This window comes from Candoia aspera, chromosome 15 (assembly GCF_035149785.1).
Source record: "Candoia aspera isolate rCanAsp1 chromosome 15, rCanAsp1.hap2, whole genome shotgun sequence".
NCBI lineage: Eukaryota > Metazoa > Chordata > Lepidosauria > Squamata > Boidae > Candoia > Candoia aspera.
The window spans coordinates 16,750,517-16,771,613 of record NC_086167.1 but is presented as its reverse complement, the minus strand read 5'-3'; the positions used below and the strand labels follow the sequence as shown (position 1 = coordinate 16,771,613).

The 21,097-nt window shown below is 54.8% G+C and overlaps 2 protein-coding genes across 2 annotated transcripts in view; one reads left to right on the top strand and one right to left on the bottom strand.

The window, feature by feature from the left end:
* TFIP11 (tuftelin interacting protein 11) overlaps positions 1-21,097 on the top strand; it is a 148,832-nt gene that overhangs the window by 74,306 nt on the left and 53,429 nt on the right. The gene's annotated exons all lie outside the window — the stretch shown is intronic.
* The window catches only part of MYO18B (myosin XVIIIB), a 63,269-nt gene that overhangs the window by 1,746 nt on the left and 40,426 nt on the right, over positions 1-21,097 (bottom strand). The window contains exons 35-43 of the mRNA XM_063315468.1: positions 18,059-18,172; positions 17,851-17,967; positions 17,105-17,188; positions 16,509-16,646; positions 15,903-16,088; positions 10,012-10,145; positions 7,007-7,048; positions 5,909-6,082; positions 331-1,601 (exon numbers count right to left, since the gene is read on the bottom strand). Coding sequence (XP_063171538.1) covers positions 332-1,601; positions 5,909-6,082; positions 7,007-7,048; positions 10,012-10,145; positions 15,903-16,088; positions 16,509-16,646; positions 17,105-17,188; positions 17,851-17,967; positions 18,059-18,172 — 2,259 coding nt within the window. The 3' untranslated portion in view covers position 331. The remainder of the gene's footprint in view (positions 1-330; positions 1,602-5,908; positions 6,083-7,006; positions 7,049-10,011; positions 10,146-15,902; positions 16,089-16,508; positions 16,647-17,104; positions 17,189-17,850; positions 17,968-18,058; positions 18,173-21,097) is intronic.

Below are 21,097 nucleotides of genomic sequence, written 5' to 3'. Positions count from 1 at the left end.
GCTTAGCTGATCTTAAAGAATGGGGGGGGGGGTGCTGCTTCCCAGAGTCCTTTGAAATGTTGGGGTATCAAAGCAGGCTGCCCCTGCATGCAAAGCAAGTCCCACTGCTTGCGTTCTTTCTCTCGGGACCCACCTTCAGGCCAGCAGCATGACGGCGTGAGCAAGGGATTTCCACTGAGTGGCCCTACTGCCACCGTGGGTCCCAGGAGAAGGCACCGAGGTTGGGACGGCCCACCCATTTCATCACTTGGTGGTGACAAAAGCCAACAATCACCAAGCAGGAAAATGGTGTCTAGGACTGGCTGGTCTTTCAGGGTGTCTACGCTTTACCTTACTGTTTTCCAAGGTATTTCATCATGATACTGGTTACGTCATCTTCTTTCCCTTCAGCCTCAGACCGGGAGTCAACTTTAGTGCCTTCAGTGCTTCCTTTCCCAACACATCCTTCCCCTTCCTGCCTTTGAGCTTTAGGCCGACACTTGATGCTGTCAGCGCTTTTGAAAGATACCCCTGAGCCAGAGGAGGAAGATGAGTCAGAGAGATTTCCAGGGTCCTCTTTAGATCTCGACTGCGGAGATAAAACGGTCTTTATCTCAGATAAGAAGGTGCGGGGAGGGGTAACTTGGTCTTCAAAATGGACACTCGGGGGCCGCTGTCCGTCCTTCCTCTCCTTGGGACCTCTGGACAAGCTACTGGTGGACTGGGCTTTTCGGATGGCTGGGAGAAAGTCGTCTAAGTCAGCATCTGTTTTTCGCTCGTAACTTAGTGTTGGTATTTTCCAAGAAAACGGATCCTTTCCTTCACTTGGAATCTCACCCAGTCTCTTGCTCTGAAACATCAGAGGTTCTTTCCCAAAATCCATGCTTTCTTCCAAAGAGGGCTCCAGGCAACTTCTCCACGGCCTTTGTCGTGATGTGCTGACTATGTCTCCGCCCAGGATCGGAGAGCCAAGTTTTGGGTAAGTGTCATCTATGTTCTGGACAAGGGAGTCACAGGAGCCAAACCTGGAGGCCCTTTTCAGAGCTGGGGAGAGGGAAGGCCGCACCATGCAATCCGATGAGATGCTTCTCAAACTGGAGGTGCGAACCAAGCCAACTCCAGGATTTGCACCAAGGTCATCCAGGTTTATTTGAAAATCTTCACTGTCCTTCAAAGTCCTGCATCTTCTTAGGAAGGAAGCCCCTGTTGTTTGGTAAATGGGCAAAGAGGAGGCCTCATCCAAAGGCTCTTTGTCTTTCAATCTTTTTGTCCGCAGCTTTTCAACGTACTCAGAAAGCGCAGAGGAGGAGCGGGACAGCTTGTCCTCTGCCAAAGGAGATACTCTTCTGTTCAGAGATGGAGATAAAGGGCTTGGAAACTTCTCTTCAGCTGCTGCTGGAGATGACACCTGTCTCATTACCGATGATGATGCACCATCCAATTTGGGGGTGCTGTCAAATTCATCTTTGCAAATGGGCTTCCCATATTCACGCCTTGGAGTGCCCGTGGAAGGACTTTCAGCTTTGCTGAAAGCAGAGTCCCCTGCACATCTCCCATATTCCTTTCTTTTTGCATTGAGCGTTGACATTGGCTGCCAGCTCTTCTCTTGATCCTTGCTCACCCTGCAAGGAGAAAGGTTGAAAAAGAAACTCTGAGCTGGACAGTAAGCAAATGCCCCAGCACCACAGTTGCTGGAGTTAAAGGAAAAAAGAACTCCGCACAGGTTCCTCAAAGGAAGTACAATATTTACACCTAACACTGACATTAGAAGAAGCTGCTTCCCCATCTTGTGGAATGCAGTTCTTGATCCTCGTTCAGCTAATCCCGGGTACAAAGCCCGTGTCACTCCCTCCAGCTTTTGCTCACAGACCTCTGAAGGACGAACGGAAGAGAGAAATGCACCCGGACTGGCAGAAAAGTGACCAAACCCATCCTTGCTTGGCCCCAAACGGTGCTGATCCCAAACGGAGTTCACCAGGGAACTGGGGCTTTTCCTTCTCCTCTGCCCTTGTGCTGGGGGGGGGGGGGGCTCAATTTCGGAACACCTTTTCCTGCTGAAAGGCAGGCATGGCAAAAACCTCTCAAATGGGGAAAGGAAGCAAGAAGACCCTGCTGTAGGATGGCAAGGGACTCCTTCCTTTTTCTTCGCTTTCTCTCTGCTTTGAGGAATACAGCTTTCCAGACAGTTAGCCTCAACAGCAATAAACCCTTCTGGCTAAGGAGAAGGGATGCCATTGCCATAGCAACGTTACACCAGCCAGTAATCTCGCAAAGCCAAGACCTCAGTCAGGTTGACCTGGAATGAAATCTGCATGGAGAAATCTCTCACGACCACAAGCCCGCCCACCTGCCTGCCCTCCGTATCTCCTGGGAGAGAAAGGAGGCTGTGGAAAGTCTTGGGCAAAGAGACCAGCTCTTGAGGAGCCCCTCGCAGCCCGGCGGGGAGGGAACCAAGCCGCAGGGGGCAGCCTCAGTTGCCGAGGAACAGGGAGCTCAGCCTGCCGCACAGAGGCGGCGGCCCAGACCTACCATCGGCTGCTCTCAGACCCACGGCGGAGAGGGAGGGACTCTTGGACCAGCCTCAGTCAAATCACGGCTTACCTGACAAGACATGCCTACAAGTTGGTAATTCAGCCCGTCCTTCCACAATTGGGCTACCATTCCAACGAAAGGAGCTGAGATGGTACGAAGAAACATCCCTGGTACGCTACTGGCAAACTGCCCCCCTTTAAGGCAGGGCCGTGCCCCCATGCCCGCACTCTCACAGAGCCAGGCTCGGGTCAGAGAGAGGGACGTGGCGGCCCAGTGAGCGGAGGGGTGGGTCAGAGGGCCTTTGCCTTGAAAGCTCCTGCAAGCCTCTCCCGGTTAGTCACGAAGGCCCCGGTGGGTCACCTGTAGGTGGGGGAGGCGGGGCTCATGTGCCTCCTGTGGCCCCCCCCCCATCTGCTCACACCTTGAGTCACTTGCCTTCCTGCCTCCCTCCTCGCCAAAGACTGACACAGCCTGGATTGGATCCTCCTGCCCACCTTGCCTTCATCCTCTGAGCATCACAGAACTTGTTTACGGCACCTTTACCGTAAAGGAAAGGGTGCCCTGGATTTGCACCCTGCTCCTTCATCTCCCACAGTGCCTTGGCTGTCTTTGAGGGTGGGGTGGTGGGGAGGGATAGCATCACAATGCGGTGTGAAATGACATCAGAGTCAATTAGAGGTGGAGTGACTGGGCTCAGATGCCATCCTTTGGATGTGGGCCTTGCACAAGTGCCAGCCATACCAGGGGCCCCCATGCCCCTTCTGGGAACCCAGGAGACCTGGACTTTGCTTGGCTGCAGGTCTGGCCTCCAAGGCCAAGCGACGTTTGCTCTGCTCAGGAAAGCCAAGGAGGTCCAGGGTGAAAACTCCCCATACCTCTGTTGCCTTAGAAACCAGTTCAGGCCTCAGCAGATCCAAGAGGGAGCCTGTGCATGCGCGCGTGTGTGTGTGTAAGAACAGATCCCCCATCTTCTCTCTCGCGCAGTCTATCAAAGGGACCAGCGGGAGACTTGGCAGAAGAGAGGCCCAGGGCTTCCCTTGCTATGAAAAGCTTCTAAACGGATGGCACGTGGTTTCCAAATGCAGGCTCTGACATCTCCCAAATTCACTCCTCTGCACTCAAGGAGACCCTCACTCACACGCCCCAGCAGGATGGTCTCTGGGCTGCCCGGCCAAGGCCATGCTGCTCCTGCCTGGCTCATGGACCAACATCACCCAGCCCATCCGCAGGCGGGCACAGGGGACCTGGACCATTGCCCCCTGCAACAGCCCCAAGGGAGACCACCAGCCACTGGGAATCCTTGCAGGAGCTGCTGAGGGAGGCAGGAGTGCCAGGAAAACTCTTGAGCTGAGGAACTTGGGATGCGCGCCTCCAAGAGGTGGGGAGGGTGTGGCTGCCTGGCAAAAGCCTTAATTCCCCACGATCTGATGGGCTCAGTGGCCCAGCAAGGCCCCTTCCCACCTTACAGGTTTGTCGTAAGGGCAGGCTCCAAGGCAGGTGGCTTTGGACAAACACAAGGGGGATCCTTCACAGCCAAGCAACTGCCTCAGGCTGGTCAGTTTTGCCCGCCTCGCTCAGTGTTGTTGACGTGACCAAGGAGGGGTTCCTGTGTTCTGAAGCAGGAAAGGTCTTCCTCATCACATGCTCAGTGCGCTCCGGCCTAGTGCGCGGGACAAGCAAACATGGCCACAACACACTGCAGTGGCTTTCTTTGGCCTCTTTTTCCTTCCCCGGTTTTTTTCAAGCGAACGTCTAACCGGAGAATCTGAAAGCATTCTGAAGCCAAATGGAATTTTTGCAGTGTGCAATCTGCACCAAAGCAAATGACATACAACAGTAATTAGTGAAGATTACACAGCAATTAGGATGATTATTATGCTTATGCTAGTTGAAATAATTTATGCAATAATATCTGTACTTGAATTGAAGCACAGAGCATGTCCAGAGACAAAAGGATAGAAGCTGTAATTGCAGAGAGGGATGGACCAGGCTGAAACACCAGAGAGAAGAAATGCCGGCCTTCGCTGTTGAGAAACGCCAGCATTTCCCGGGATACGATGCGGCTTCGACGCTCTGGTGGCACCATAAAGTTCAGGACACACGTGTGCCAGCTGCTGCCAGACCTTTCCCCAGAGGCTCGTAAGACTGTTTGGCTTCGGTTTCTGCAAGACGCAAGACCGACTCCAAGAGGAACGGCAGAGCCGCTACGCCCCACCCCCAAAAGGGTCTCCAGCAGCCTGCCTTAGATGTGCTTCTGCTCCCAACTGCCCTGCCCAGGCACGAAGCGGAACCCTCAGAGCAGTGGCATTCCCCCTCCAAATCACACAGGAGCAAAAGTGTAGCTGCTTTCAAATCTCCCAGGCTCGATGTTCTGCTCTCCCACCGCAGGAACACTGCAGAAGGCTCCTTCCAGCCTCTTCACCAAGGCTCCCGATGCCTCCCACGCTGGAAAATTACCCCTGTGCATCCTCCCTTCTCAGGCACTCTCACTCACCACTTCTTTAAGCTGACTGGGGAATCATCAACAGAATCTCCTACACGTCATCCATATTCCGCAAACCTTTCAAAACTACACTCGCCCGTCTGAACGTTCACAGCACCGCACATCTTAGGAACGTAATAAAGAGGCTGAGATAAACCCAGCTGAAGTTTCTCGAAAGCGATTCCCGTCGTTCTCTCCTGCCCTGCCTTTCGCACAGCCTACTCCCAGACAGGGTGCCAAAATCATATTCACCAGAGAGAGGAAGCAAACGTACACGCCCAACGGTCCCAAGGCCCCCTTAGCCCCTGCCAGCGCACTCTGGGAAGGTGCAGAGAGAGCAGGGGGAAGCCAGCCATGAGCAGAAGAAGCCGCCACCTGCCAAGAGGCCCCCAGCCCCCCAGGACTTTCCAGAGCTCCAGTGATGGGCGCAACGCTTCTAGGAACAACCATCTGGGCCTTGCGCAGAGCAGATCCGTTGCAGCAGCCTTGGCACTCTGCTGAGTTGGGCTCCCTGGAAGGATTAAGGGAGTTTACATCCAGCGTGTTTCTTCCTGAAAGGACTTCCAACCTTTGCAAAGCTAAATATCAGCCACGGTGAGTCAACACCACGTGGGAAGCCTCTGAACAGCCTAGAAAGGCCACGCATTTAGACGTCTCAGGCTGTTAGCTGTAAAGAGGGGCCAGTTTGTGCCCCTTGCAGAGAGGCACCCTGTGCACCAAGGCTGCTGAGGCTCTGGGCAAAACGGGGGCCGGAGAACGAAGTGACCTCGCCCGAGATCCTGCCCTTGGCTGGGCCAAACAAAGGCTTCCCCCAAGGGGAAGATGCCAGAGCCCCTCCACAGGACCAGCATCCAGAGGCAAGCCGCCTTTGGCCACGAGGGCCCCAAGGTCCTACCACCCATCAAGGCCCCTCACCTCCAGCTTTGGATGCTCCGGCTGTCGGTGGAGAGCTGAGATGTGCTTCCAGCCAGGCTGGGGGCTGATGGGGAGGTCCAGCCTGATGGAGTCTCCAGCCATGACCCGACACTTCCTTCAGACTCCAGATTTAAGCTCAGTGTTGAGCTCGAACCCAAGCTCAACTGACTGTCCCTGCGAGAGGAAGAGGAAGAAGAACAGGAAAGCTGCAACCCTCCTGGCCACATCTGCTCTCCTCTGAGGGTGCTCCCCACACAGCCAGAGCTGGGGAAAGGTAGGCAGCAGATGATCCCAGGGTCTAACAACTGCAGCATCTGAAAGATCCCCCTCCACAAATTCAGGCTGGGAGTTGGGCAACATACACATTTCATGAATTATTATGATTATGACTTAAGCTGCTGAGCCCAAGAAACCTCATGGGCAGGGAGGGGCTTCGGGGCAAAAGACTTGCAAACTGGAGCGAAAAACCCTCGGACCGAACGTCTATGCCAGTGCTTCTCAACCTCAGCAACTTAAAGCTGTGTGGACTTCAACTCCCAGCATTCCCCAGTCAGCATGCTGTATCTTTTGAGGCCACCCTCATGCTGGCTGGGGAATTCTGGGAGCTGAAGTTCACACAGCTTAAAGTTGCTGAGGTTGAGAAACCTTGATCTACACGATGGCACCCCATAACAGCTGAGGTGGACTCTTCTGCCCTGCATGGGAATTGCTGCAGGGCGCACCTGCCCTCACCCACAGACATGTCCCTGGCCACTGAAGTGCACCACGCTCCTGAGTGTGCACCTTAAAAAAAGCAAAGCAGATCTGGGCCAATGAACTCAACCATCTCTGCCCTGAACTACCAAGAGGAATGGGAACCCCTCCTCCGCTTATTTTCAGGAGGGAGAAGCTGCTAATAGGCAGAGCATTTAGGAAGAGCAGTGTGAATTCTGAATGCCCAAAATGGAATAAATCCAAAAATCTATGAATAGCTAATCCGCCCCTCCTTTCTATTGGCTTCCACTCAGCAAACCCCATTTTTCACAGCTGCTAATCAATGGGCTTCATATTGAGGTCACCCATCAGCCCCAGCCAGGCACCTCCTTCAGGCTGACTTACATCTCCTGCCGTGGACCGAGGGAATCCCGGGCCGTCTGGATGCTGGAAAGAGGGAGGGAGGGAGGGAGGGAGGGAGGGAGGGAGGGAGGAGAAATCAGTCATGGTTCCCAATGGCAAGCCACCCTCTCCTCAGGACCCAGGGGGAACCAGGATCAGGCCTTGCCAGAGGAGCCTGGGCCTCCTGGGATCAATGACAGACAGCCCCAGGCCTCGAACTGCCGTTGGGTGGGACCAAGCCAGCCAGGGCTGGACCTTCACTCCTGCACCAAGCTCCTTTGGAGCAAAATCACAACTGTCTCAACCCAGCAGAGGAACAGGCATTCATAATGACCTCCTCTATAAAAGAACTGTGGGAGCAAATTCTTCTCATGCCTTCTCAGCTTCACACAGAAAAATGAAGCGTCCTGGAATTGCTTTCTATACGCATGCTCTTGAAATACATGCACTTGTCAACGTATGTGCAGTGAAACTGAGACCCGTTCTAAGCATGTTATTTCTCATGCACAAAATCCCCCGGGGGCCTTGACCTCTCACCAGGTGGCCCCAGGAGATATTCATCTAGGTCCAGAGGGCCACCAAAGTTTTCTCATCACAAGCCACAGATTGAAAACTACCTTGGAGTCTGGGAGGGGGAGGCTGCGGGGGGAGGCAAGATCCTGCCACAAAAACCAGCGCCCTTCCCACACCTGCACTGAGCAAAGGGCTCCTGCCGGGGAGGAACATCCAGGCTTAACATCTGAGGACGGGACTGGGGGAGAAATGCCTGTATGATGAGAGCCCCGCCCCATCGAAGTCTGCTTCTGCTAGACCTGCCCAGAGCCTGGAAGCCTTATCATGCACCCTGGAGCTGTCAGGGCAAGAAATGCCCGGGCAGGTTGGTTTTGAAGAGCCAGGTGAGTATTTCCAATAAGGCTGAAGAAAACTGGGCTGGGGGGGCTGGGGGCGTGGGCTGGCACCTTGGCAATTTCATTTTGATAGCCAAGGGCAACCCTGACAGGAGCTGCATCGTTCAGGAAGAGGCTGGAGCACAAACAGCCTGTGAAGCCGCACGGGTTTCTGAAATGCAGAACTTCCAGGCAGCCCCCGCCTGCCCCAGGGCTGCCCTCCTGGGGGGGAATGCAAGAAAGCATTAGCCAGGAAGGACAAGGGCACGTTTCCCTCTCAGCAGTTAACATCTCCTGACCCTTTCCTGGGCTCAGCTAGGAGAGCAGAGGGAATTTCCCAGTCCCTGAATGTAGATTTCTGCTTCTGGGATCGATGATGGCTTTTCAGTCCCTGAGGATTTTGCAATGGACCCATCCCCAACAAATCTTGGAATCCTACCCTGCAGGATGGAGCCCTAGGATGACTCTCCTGGGACAGGAATTTCAAAAGGGGCTCCTGTTTTTTTTTTAAAAAAATGATGCTTTTTTTTTTCATTTGAAAATTCAGATGTGGTGGATTTTTTCTGTACAGAATTTATAAACAACTGGATGTTGGCATTATTAATACTAGATAAACTGACCTGTGGTCCTCTCTTTTCTTCTCAAAACTTGAGACTGAAGTGAGTGAAAATGAGCTGCCATGCAGAGTTGCTAACACTCCATTAACATGCTTAATCATTGCTATTATCAAGGAAAATTATTCTGTGAACTACACTGATGTCAACACATCAGAGAAATAAATGGACAGTGGCTTCGATATGAAGGTATAGATAGCTACTCCTCTTCCATCTTCTTGTTACAGCCATCAGGAAGGTCCAGTAAATTGTGAAAATGTTTTTCTTTCTGGCAACTCAAAGAAGCATCTTGGCCTGAACTACTGGCCCCTCAAACATCCAAACTGGAAGGGCATTTTCTCCAAATAACATACTTCTCTACAGGCGTGACCCCAAATACTGTGGCCCCCAATATTTTTTGCAACCGCCCCCATTCCCTCCATCCCCAGCTCCAAGTTACCAGCTTGCTGGTCTTTCCCTAAAGTAATCTGACTGAAGCAGGCAGGAGGAAGTCAACGCATGACTGTCTGTGGCAAGGACCACATGGGCTGGGCCAGCACACACCCCACTTCCCTCTTTCTCCAGCTTCCATTTCAGTCATGCTCCGCAGCTCGGCAAGGTTCAGATCACAATCAACCCAGTCTTTACACGCACACTGGTCAATCTAGGCAGCCTGCTTTTGAAAAAGATTCCTTTGTGGTTTTGGCTCCTGGGATCAGTCCCCTTTCCTGTTCATTACACAAACCCCAGAGCTGGAGAACAGGAAGGCTGGGGCAGTGGAGGAGAGAAACAGTGAAGCTGCACTGGGAAAACAGAGGCCCTATGTCTGGGCTGGCTTTCCCCAAGCCCCCTGCTGAGGGCAGCCATCACGGTTGCTAAGAAAGTGACCGAATTTCAAGCAAACATACTTTGGAGTATAGTTTGGCATTAAGCAGAGGCTTCAAAAGAATGAAGTCAGAGCTAGCCAAAGGAAAACCTGAGGGGAAACGCAACCCCAAGCCCACTCCCTAACCCACAGATCCCAGGGTGCAGCACATGGGCCAGCACCTGTCCAAGGAAACCTTCTAACCTACTTAGAAGACAAAGGTGGGCCGGTCGCTGCGCCATCACATTTCCAGCTGAAGGGAAATGCCAGGCTGGTCTAGATGATGGAACCAGTTACCAAACCTTCCCCAAAAGCACATGGTGGGGGCAACTTCCACTACACCCCAATAACAGTCAGGAGGAGGGTTCTTGCATCACCTGGAGAAGTTCTAGTCCCAGGGCCCTGTCCATGGTGCTAAAACACCTCATCAATGCAAAGGGGCAGAATGGCGCCTCTTGGTTCACCAGGCCCCAACCAGCTCCCTGGAGCAGATTCCCACCTGATGTAGCCATGCGCTGGCTACACCCCTTGGGAAAGCTGAAAGCCCAGAGAAAGGTCAACCCATGGCTGGAAATCTGTAGAAGCCACACAGACCGTCGCAGGGGACAGACGAGCCAGGACCAGGGGGTGGGGGGTTGGGAAGCCGGCCTCCCGCACACTCACCTCTCTGCCTCGCTCTCATCGCTTGATTGTACTTCCTCCAGAGCGGCCTGCAGGTCCGCAATGCGCCGGATCGAGGTCTCCAGGTCCGCCTGCAAAGTCTGTCTCACCGCTGAGAGCTCATCCACTTGCTTCTCCTGAGGAAAGGGGAGCAGGTTTCAGGCAGCCGGAGGCAATACAGGCGGCTTGCTCCCACCCCGGACAGGCCTGCGGGGCTTTGCCTCTCTTTCAGCAATTAATGCAGAGAGATGACGAAGCAGGAGCAGTGCAACGCTCAGTTGGGTTCACACAATGCCTTAACTTGTTCACTGCATGAACCCATTTTCTGAGTTTAACCTGAGGCTGACCATAAATGAATGAAAGCGGCAGGTTCGCACAAGCACCTTGTCGTCTGTACTACCCTGAAGCAGCAGCGCCTCAGCCAGTTGTCCTTCCGGCTCCTGCTGGCAATGCTGCAAAAGCAGCCGAATCTCAAGTTTCTTGTCCTTAGAAAGTGGGATTTGGCCCCTTCCTCCCCCTCCCTCCCACCCTAAGAGCAGTGAATGTCACCAGCATTGCAGAGCCTGGCAATTCCACTTGACTGAAACTGCCAGCGATCAAATTATCATCACGGAGGGGACCAGGAGGGCTAGCCCCCCACAAAAGCAGCTGCAGGCCTTCCCAGACCTGCAGCTCCTGAGAGTAAATCCGAGAAGGCCCAAGGGTTGTGGGCTGGATGAGCTGAAGGAAAACATGATGGTGATTTTTTTTGTTTTAATACAAAATAGTACAAGAAATGGAGTGCGCACGAAGGGGCTGGGGGCCTTCTGCTGGGGCAAAAGCAGGATCCGGGAAGAGCATCTGCCCCAACTTCTGCTACTGCCAGAAGAGCCACTGAGGAATGGCCAGGAAAGCGGCTCTTTAAAGCTGACCCTGCTGCGGAAGGGCAGCCTCGTTTATACCAAGAGATACAAACAAGCACGGAAAGATGCCTCTTCTGGGAAAACCAGCCCAGCTTTCCTGGAGAGCAGGAGTGATAATTAGCCATTCACAAATGAAAAATCAAGAAGGCAAACAGCCTATTGATCCTAAAGACGCTTGGCCAATAGCCACCACCACAAACACAACTTCATCACTCCCTGTCCTCCAGGAGAAGAAATTCAAATCTCAGTCCTTCTTCCTGGCATCCGGAAATTCCTGCCTACCAACAACCATGGGGCAAAATCCCTTGGCCCACTTCAGAAACGTTGCCCCTGCCTCCTTTCCTAGCCGGGAGCCAGCAATGGAGGGAAGGCAGGACTCTCCAGTGCTGCCCCAGCCATGCCCACTCTGCCCTTCCTCTGGGAAGCCACCTCTGCTCCAGGCTTGCCTGTCTTTCGGTGGTGTCCCTGCTTTCGGAAGGGCGGGTCACAGTCTTCTGTGGGACCCCAGGGCCAGAAGGCTTCCAAAAGGTCTCAGGGACATGCAAGCAAAATGGATGGAAGCAGCGTGAACCAAGCCACCAAAGCAGAGATGCTCCAAGGAGCTTGGAAGAACCCAGAAGGGAAGGCAGCCAGGGGCTCTGCAGCTGGGATCAAGGAGTGAAGGCCAGGGCTGCTGGGGGGTCTCGCCCTCAAAGGAAAAGGCCAGGGCCTCACAAGCATCATGCCAGACAGCCTGAGCAATGGCCAGCAGAGGCACAGAGGTCACATTTGGTGTCAGGCCAGAGCTGGATTTGGAGCAGACCTGCAAGAAATGGGGGTGATGCTACACACACACACACACCCCATGGGATCCAGAGGATTTGTCTCGGCCAGCTTAGCTACACCCCACCCCAGCCAGCCACGCTAGTAAAACAAGGGAACCAGGATGACCAGGACAGCAAGGGTTTTGCTCACCCTTCGGGTCAACTCTGACCAGCCCGGTGTGGCCAATGGGGACGGCTCCTCCCAGCAGCCACCAGCTGAACCCTTCCAGCCCGAGAGACACCAGGATTGGCCCTGTGCCTTCTGGATGCCTGGGACCAACAATGACTCCCACCTACCAGAAGTGGGGAAGGTGGCCCAGAGCAACCTCCATGGACCCAGGACATTGGGGCCCCAATCCTCCCTTTGGCCTTGAAGCCCCCTGTGCCAGGTGCAACCGCAAGCACAGAACATGCCCTGTGCAGTTGTTAGGAGGGTTAAAACAGGCATTCTTCCCCACCCCATTGCACCCCACAGGGAGCTCCAAGGAGGCGAGAGGGGTCGTCCCTCGTGAAGGATGAAACCCTGCCTGAGTGGGAGAGGTTTCCAGGAAAGGGGGGACGAACTAGCCACCAGATGTTTATCTTCTGACTTATTCTTTCCATGTCCAAAACGGAAGTCATTGTGGTGGTGGTGGTGTGCTGTTGTTGTGGTTGTTGCTCTTTAAGGGCTTGGGAATCGGGGTTGGTTCTGAAAAGGCGCACCCCCCCCCCCCGCAGGCGGCTTCATGTTTGGGAGGCGGCAGGGCCACTGCCGCTTCCTCCGGGTGGTTTGGAAACTCGGCGTTTTGCGCGTGGAGGCGGTCACTGTGCGAACAAGAGGTATTTTAATGGCACGGCACCAAGATGCGTTCGTGCGATGACAGGGAGATGGGACGAGGGGGCTGACATAATTGCACATTTCTAAAGACATATTTATCTCTCCCTCTCTTTTTTTACCCTTCGCTATTTTAAGTATACCTTCAAATCTTCCAACCTGCTCAGCCTCAAGGACCCCTCTGGACTTCCAAGGGCAGCATGCAAGCTTTGATCAGCTTTGATTGGAGATAGCCCTTCCCCTCGCCCGCTCTATCCACCCAACAGTCTTGGGAGGTAGGCCGGGCTGAAGGGCGAACCCCAGGTTTAAGATTTTCAGGGTGCTTCCTGGCAAATGGAGTGGGACCTCAACCCTCCCTCAAACTCCTTACTGTTTTTCATTCTTTTAAAGTAAAGGCACATAACTGCCCTTCAAAAAAATTTCAAAGTTATTCAAAGGCCATAATCTTGAACTCTGTTTTCTGTCTCCTCTTTCTGCCCATTGCAAAGAGGCCATCCAGTGTGACCTTAGGCATTTTGCTGCTAATGGGCAGGGTAGAGGCACAGAGGAGGCCAGCTCATGCCCTCTGCCCATGAAGCTACATTTCTTAGCCTTTGCAAGCCACAAGAGCTGTGTCTCCCAGGTGGATGTTCCCCCATCGCAGCAGCAGGCCCAAGGTTCACCCTGGGATCCGGAATCTCAGCTCCCAGGGCTGGAAAGCCCTCCTCCACCCAAGGGGTGTGCCTCTGCCAGCTCTGAGCTCCAGGGCGAATGGCCCACTCCCCGGGCAAGGCGCCATCAAAGCCAAGGGCAGATTTCTCTCTGCGGGTCGTGGAGGGCCCCTACCTGGTGGAGGAGTCTCCAGGGCCACCCCTCACCTCTGGGAAACGACTGGTTATAAAACTGGGGAGACTAAACATCCTTCTTAAAAAAGGAGCACCCACCGAGCAACGCTGAAGAGAAACATCCTTCCTTTCACAAAGGAGACACAACAGCATTGTCATGTTCACCTACACACAAATTATTTCACTGATGCCGTCTCTGGGGAAACAGGATTTTTCATAACAGCACTCCCAAACCTCGGTGGCGAGACGACTAGGGTTGTGTCTTATGTAAAAACGCTTCAGCAGTCCCATTTACAATCCAAGTTTTTTAGAAAAGCATAAATTCTGTCGGTGCACTAATCAAGCCTGCCTAGTTGAACCTAAGCAGTCAAAGAGGACGTTGGAAATGATTTTGCAGCAGCCAAAGGAAAGGAAAGGTGGTACCTACCCAGAGGGACATCAGATGAGAAACGGTATTTTTACGGCCAACCTACCTATAGAAACAACCGTAAAAGAGCAAAGAGAAAAAAAACACCGAGAAATCGCACCCTGCCTAAAAATCTTCCCGGCTGTCCCTGCAGGATCTTTGGCTCAACTTCCTTCTCCCTTCTGATGGCGCAAGTTCTTGCCCTCCACTCTTGGCCCCATTTCGCAGCACTATTTGCAGACAGCCCGTTCACACACTTCCCTGCAGGAAGCATCCTCCATCGCTGCAGCGACGTGAGCCACGCCTGCTCCATTCTGGCGAGCTGCCGCCAACAGACACCGCCACCCAGACCCTCTCCTCGCCCAGCGTGAATGCGATGTAGTCAATCCAGCCCCTTCTTCAGCTACACGACTGCCCGGGCCAGATGCTGCCTGCCCATTTCTCACCAAGCATCTGCCCACCATCAGCAAAATGGGGGTGGGATGTTGAGCTGGAGCCATGCGGGAGCTGAAAATCAAAACCGATTCAGAGGAACCATCCAGCCAGCTGCTGCCCCACTGCTTTCAAGAGTAGCCAGAGATCCATCCTCAGCAGCCAAGTCTTCCCACAGCCTCCCTTCCTGCAGAACCAATGGGTTTGGGTTCTTCAGATTCATTTTATTTCTGCCGCTGAAGGCACTGGGGCTTCTCTCTCTTTCCCTGGCTGTGAAATGAGGAAGCTCCCAGTTTTTTAAAGGCTCAGGTGAGATGGAGAGGGAAGCCAACAGTAGTCCTCAGAGTGGAGGCCGTGGCAGCAATCCGCAGGGCTGACAGATTGCTGCTGGGCTGCGAAAGGGCCCCATGCGTTTCCTCCCCAGGATGCCTAGGAAAATTAGCTTCCTTCTGCACAGGAAATGGGGAAGGAGCACTGGCCATTTTCCCAGCTGTCCTGAATTCAGTGGCATGATTTCCTGCAAACTCCATGGCCCTCTGAGGCTCCCACACCACTCCAAGAGGGGGACATACGGGGCCCTTCCAAGGAGTTCACAGAATCACGGGATCCTTGGCGGCTCCTTCCACCAAGCCAGCAGCTAAAGCTGAGAAACAATTAAGGCAGGCAAAGTGAGAACAAAATGAGGCTTTCTTTCGCGAATGGCGAAAAGGAGGAAAACACCGCACTTTGCTTCCCCCCCGCGCCCCCCCCCCCGCGCTGAGATAACAGCTCCTGCAATTAGGAGAAATGTCTGCTGCCAGAAGGGCCTGATGGCAGCAGCAGCATCGCAGCCCAAGAGGGAGGGGGGAGGGGAGGATTTCACTGTTGTTTATTTCCTGCTTTGTTTTCTTTGCTTTGTTAATCTTTGTCCTGTTCTAATCTCTCCCCCCGGGGCCTAAGATAAATTGGAGGATTTCTCTTTGCCTGTCCTAGCAGGCAACCTTCAGCATCCCTCTTCCCTTTGCAGCTCCACCACAGTGCCCTTGAGGCAAACAAAGAGGTCGGATCTGAATCGCAGGTTGGCACTAAAGCTACGTGGCTTCTCCAAGTCGCTCTCTGGGCCTTTAATTGGTGCAGAGACCAGGAGGGCATGCGGGCAGCTTTCCATCAACTGTCATGCAAGGATTAACAAGATCGGGTAGCTTGAGGTGCCATGCTTCCTGCCCCCCAGGCCGGCCCCAGCGTCCTGCGCTGGAGAGAAGAGGCCCTCGGGAAGGCGCTCTGCAGCCGTCCCTCCAGGCACAGAGGAGATCCCTGCCGACAGAAAGCCCTTCCACGCTCAGCTGCGCAGGAGGGACCTTGTGAGGCGGGCCTGGGGATCCGGCCCCTTCTGCCGGGAAAAATCCACCCGCTACCAAATAGCAGAGCAAGACAGGCACGAACCATGATTTATGCATCCATTTGTGAAGAAAAACCAGCCTTAGGTACTCAGGCAAATAAGCACACTTATTGGGAAACATCGTGCTGTAAGCCATCCTGGGGCCTATGGCGCAAGGCAGCATCAACGTATGTCATCCATAAAAATAAAAGAGTTCCGCCTGCTTCAGTCTTAACGGAGTTTTATACCTCCTCATCCAGCCTGCGAGTGATGTTCATGCCAGCCTTCTCCTCTGCCCCTCTGTCAGGCTTGGAGGGGCTCAAGAGACTGAACGGGACCCCCCCCCCCGCCCTTACCAGGTCCACCCGCTTGCGACTGGCCTCCAGCTCCCTCTGCGCCAACTCGCTTGCATGGGCCTTCATTTCCTCCAGCCGCAGCCGGTAGTAGTGCGCGTTCTCCCGCTCATGTGCCTCGCCTTCCCTCGCCTTCTCCAGCTCCTCGCCCACCTTGATCACGCTGTCCCGGAGACGGAGCACCAGCACCTGCGGGGAGGCCGGTCACTCAGGGGAGCTGGGCAGTGCCAGCCCAGGAATGGCTCCCTCTGTCCCAAGGACCTCAAGACGCCCTTCATGTGCACACAGACTTATCTTCACCGCATCCCCTGGAATGGCAGGGCTGAGAAGGTGCACCTGGCTGAAGGCCCCCTGGGCCATCCCAGCTGAGGGACAGCTGCCCCGAGAAAGGGGTCGAACTGCCTTCTTGGGGACAAAGTGGGCAGTAAAAGCAGCACGCGTCACTCACCCTCCCCAGGCCTCAGCTTGCCTGCCCAGTTCTCACTGACGGGAATATCTCCACTCTTGTGGTGAGGAGCATGCGGTGCAGGCAATCTGGGGTGCCTGGATTGCAGGGGGATCCTGCCCCTGCCCCTCCCTGGGCTGCTGAGCTGCTGACCATCCCCATACCTCAAACCTCTTGATCTGAACGCTCTGGAACTCCATCTTGTTCTCCAGGTCGCAGATCAAGGCCTCCTGGCGGCTGACAATGGACCGCTCCACCATGGCTTGCTCCAGGTAGGACAACCGGGCCTGAGCTGCCTGCAGCTGTTGGAGGAAAAGAGAATGTGGACCTCAGCCCCTGCTGGCCGTTTTCCAAGTCACTCTCCGGGCCTTTAATTGGTGCACAGACCAGAAGGGCGTGTGGGCAGCTTTCCATCCACTGTCATGCAAGGATTAACAAGATTGGGTAGCTCGAGGTGCCATGCTTCCTGCCCCCCAGGTTGTCCGGTTGGGTGGGGGTCAGGGGTGGTCTTGCAGCAAAGGGCCATTAAAAGTTAGACCGGAACAGAGGATGCAGCAGGTGGAGCGGGAAGGGGCACCGCTGCCACGTCTCCACCTACGAGTTGAGCTCTGTCGCAGGGCAGGAGTTGAGACCTCTGGCCCCAGGAAGGCCCTCGTTCCAGCCGCTGCCCTCCTTACCCCCCAGCCACTCCCCTCCCCAGCTCTCTTTGCACCCCACACCAGCCTCACCAGCTTAGGCACTACGCATTTCTGACCCTTACTTTCTCCTGCAAGGCATGCTTCTCCCTCTTCACCTCCTCCAGCTGCATCTGCAGCTCTCGGATTTGGGTGATGTCAGTTGCCGACTGCAGAAACGGAGAAAGCAGAAGGGCATTGACTCTGAGCCGCTGCAGGTGGAGGGTCGAGACAGGCGAAAGGTCACAGGTAGGAGCCCTTTGGCAAGTAGGATGTGCTGGCCAGCCCATGGCAAGGGCGGGCAATCTTTCTAAACATGCGTGTTGCGGGTACTCTCAAGACATGTTTGCCACAGCAGGCATTTACCAGAAAGTTGGCAGGCAACCTTGCTTGCTCAATCCTCGTTTCCACCAGGATGATCCCTGTTAGCTTTACCTTTTATCCGAGCAGGTGGGTGCTACTCTCTGGGTGATGCCGGCAGGTTCTGGCTTTGGAAATGGGGATGGGGCCTTGGAGTTGCAGAGGCTTCCCGTTGTGTAGTTTGTTTAATTAAATCGCAATCTCAGGAAAGGAAAGGCGGTCCTTGGGAGGGGAGGGGAGGGGGCTCTGTGGGCACATGAGTCGTCCAGCTCCTATGGGGTCCCCGGCTGAAGGGCCTAGTGACCCTGCAGCCCTACACAAAGAGGACAGTGGAACAAAAGGTGCGAGGCCGCTCTCTGGCTAGCAGACCAGGCACGGCCGCTCCGTACCCATTAGTGAGGGTGCCCAGCCACCCCGGTAAGACCAGACCCGTTGCGGGGAGGGAGGGGATCCTCTCCCCCACCCCCTTCACCTGTGCAATCAAAGCTTTGTGCTTCGCCATCAGCTCATTCAGATCTTCCTGGTCCTCCTCGATGCGCTTGAGCAGGTCAGCTTTCGCATGCTGGAGTTGGTACAGCTGTTCGTCGACCTGCAGCAAAACGGAACAGTGCTATAGTCCGTGCTTTGTGTTAGCGGGGAGGGGGGCATTTGGGCCAAGATGCAATTCTCCAGTCCTGTACCAAGTTTTTGTTCCTGGTGGCAGCCTCCAGCTCCGAATGCAAATTCTCCACCTCAAGCGACAGCATCTTCTGGGACTCCTGGGCTTCAGCACATCTGGCTGTGCTCTCTTCCCACTGCCAAGAGCAGAAAGGGTCAGTCCCCCCAGACAGAGGGGAGAGACGTTGGCTGACCTCATTCCCCACTCCCGCTTTTAAGCAACCTCCTGGACACTCTGCTGCCATTTTTCCGTTTTTCTCCTCACTGCCACACAGCTAAATCCAGCTTTGGCCACCAGTGCAAGGGAAACCTGGGGGTGGGGGGGGCTTTCTCCTCCTCCTCCCCCTTCCTACCTGGGTGGGAGCACTTAGGAGGAGGAGAAATGGGGCCACACTCCAGCAGCAACAGCACAACTTCTTTCATAGCAGTTGAGCTGAAGAGCTGGGCTCATTCATTGGCCAATGAGGTGACTCTCCTCCAATTGGCAGAGATTAAAGCAATTCACAAGGCAGAGTTTATAAATGGCTGTTTCTCAAACAGCATCGACTCCAATCCCAGGCACAAGCCCAGGGTGGCATTCTGCAAGGGCAGGGGCCCTTCTGCTCTTGATCAGCCCCCTGCCACATCTGCAGAGAGATCTGGCTGGGCAGCCTGAAGTCCCTCCTCCTTGACCAGTTTCTTCTTCTTCTCTTGTTCACACATGGTGTTTCCCAGCACTTCGTCATGGGGGCAATGCCTGGCCCACCTAGGCTGGACCTTACACTGGAGACCCTGAGGCTGGGCTGTTGGAAAGACCCCCTTGGGGCTTCATCTGAAAGCCCCCCAATCAATCCCTGGCCTGCCACCCCTGGCCATGTTTGTCTCCCTTCCCACCTGGGAGCGCAGCCAGAAAATACTCCTTAGAAATGCACTGCTGGAGCATCTCTGCCAGAGTCCGATCATTCCCAGGGCAAGTGGCAGAGGCCAGATCCCCTCTGCCCCCCTGCCCCCAAAACTCAGGACCTTCCAGGAGAGCCACCCTTCCTACAGGGCCTTTGCCCGCAGGCTTAAAGAGGGTCAAGTGAGTGTCGAAGTTTCAGCGCCCCGCAAGGACTTGCTCTGTGCCCTGAAATTAGCTTTGGCTTTGTATGCAGAATGCTTTGGAGACGATAATTAAAGTCTCCTGCCTGGGGAGGGAGGGCTGTAGGCGATATTAAATAACAGGGATTGAAACAACAGCAGACAGTTCTGCAAATGAGGAACTCAGGCGGGCTGCAGCCTGGAGCTGCAAACCAAGAGCTCCCTGCTGTGCGACCCTCTTCTTCGGTCAGAGGGTTTTGTGTGGAACTTGCAAGTTCATCCCTCCCTTCTGAAGACGCAGGCATCCTGCGAGCCTGGAGGGAGCCCCAGATGAGGAACTCAGTCGTGAGTGCTGCCTTGTGGTTCAGCAGCACTATGGTCAAACAGCCAAGATCTTTCTGCGCAGGCTCCCTCAGAGGAAATGAAGCAGAGTTGATCCCAGACAGGGCAGAAAGAGAGGACGCTGTGCGATGCACAACCGGCCCAGAGGCGGTGACCGGCACTAAATGCAGAAGCAGCCCTCAGCCCTTATTTGCCACGGCAGCTGCCTGCCTCCTCCGTTCCCAGAGGCTGCTGGTCTCCCTATTCCAGAAGCAGAGGACAGCCTGGAGAGATGTCTGCAGCCCCCGCAGGGCCTTTCTCTCCTGAAGGAGGCTGGTTGGCCGCCACTGGGATGAAAATGGCGCCCTTTTTACATTCGGGTGAGCCTCGTTCAGTAGCAGCAGTCTGAAGCAGCCTCTTCCAGTCCCCAGAAGGCACCTTCGCCTTGAACTGAAAGGCGAAGGACAGGCTTTGTTCGATGGCTATGACAATACCCTGCCACCCCTCCGTGTCTCGCCTGAAGGTTTCACATCCCCAGTTTCCAGCCTTATTTGTCCAGACATGTGAGGGCAGACAGATTTGGGACAATCCAGGGCACTCTCATCCGGCACTTGTCATTCAGATCACCACCCACAGACCCGTTAACCTCCACCTCTGATTGCCTCCCCTTCTCCCTTCTCCTCCCACCCTTGATTTGTCATACTTCTGCTTCCTCCTTTCCTCCTTTTTTCCTTTTAAATCTGCATAATAAATTTTTCCCACTTGGGAGCAAACTGAAATTCCCATCAAAAAAGATACATAATGTATGAACAGATCAAAGGTGTCGAGCTGGCAGTGTTCTGCCATCTGTTCGATACCACTCTTAAACGTTCGCCAGGCTCCCTCCTGAAAAGGCTCCATTTCTGGTGTACCTTCCGGTTGGTTTTTAATCCTTACCCTGGGGAACCTCCTCTGGCTTCTGGCCCTCCAGCCACCCCCCCCCCCACTTCAATCCTCCTGGGGATGGTGGAGATGGGAGAAGAAGTCCACAGGGAGGCCCCTGAAACCCATTCCAGCTTTACACCAAGAAGCACTGGAGCTTCCCAAGGGGCTGCGCACACCTCCGTCCTTCCGGCACAGCCTTCCTTCTCCAGGGCCCCTGGGCCAGGCTTTGCCCCAGATCCTCAAAGGAGCACCTCCCGATTCCAGGGAGCGGCAGTGCCTGTTGCCCCCAGCTGCCCATTCCTGGCATCCCTCCTCCTTTCCTCTGAGGTTCTTCCTGCCGGTTTCTGGCAAGAATGCCCCCCACCGGCCTGAGGGCCCCCTCACTTGCCCCACCTGGGGAGAGGTGCCATTATGATCCTCTGAACGGGGAAACCTAAGGCTGAAGCCTTGGCCTGTTTCCACCAGGACCTCAACCACTGATTTATGCCTGATTCTGGAGGCAGCTGAAGAAGCTGCGGGGGGCCCTGGGGCCCCTTCAAGACAGCCCGAGAGACTTACGGTGAGCATTGGAGGCGCTCAGGGGCCTGGGGCCTAAGGGGACAGCTCGACTCTCAGCCTGGGCTTTCCCTGGCATGTCTCCCGCCCACCTCTAACGTGGACAGTGGTTCTTCCCCATGGGAGTCAGGGCCCTGGTCTCATGCCGGGGGAGGCCCTGCCCACACACGTGCTCCCTGGTGCGCTCGCACACACGGACTTGC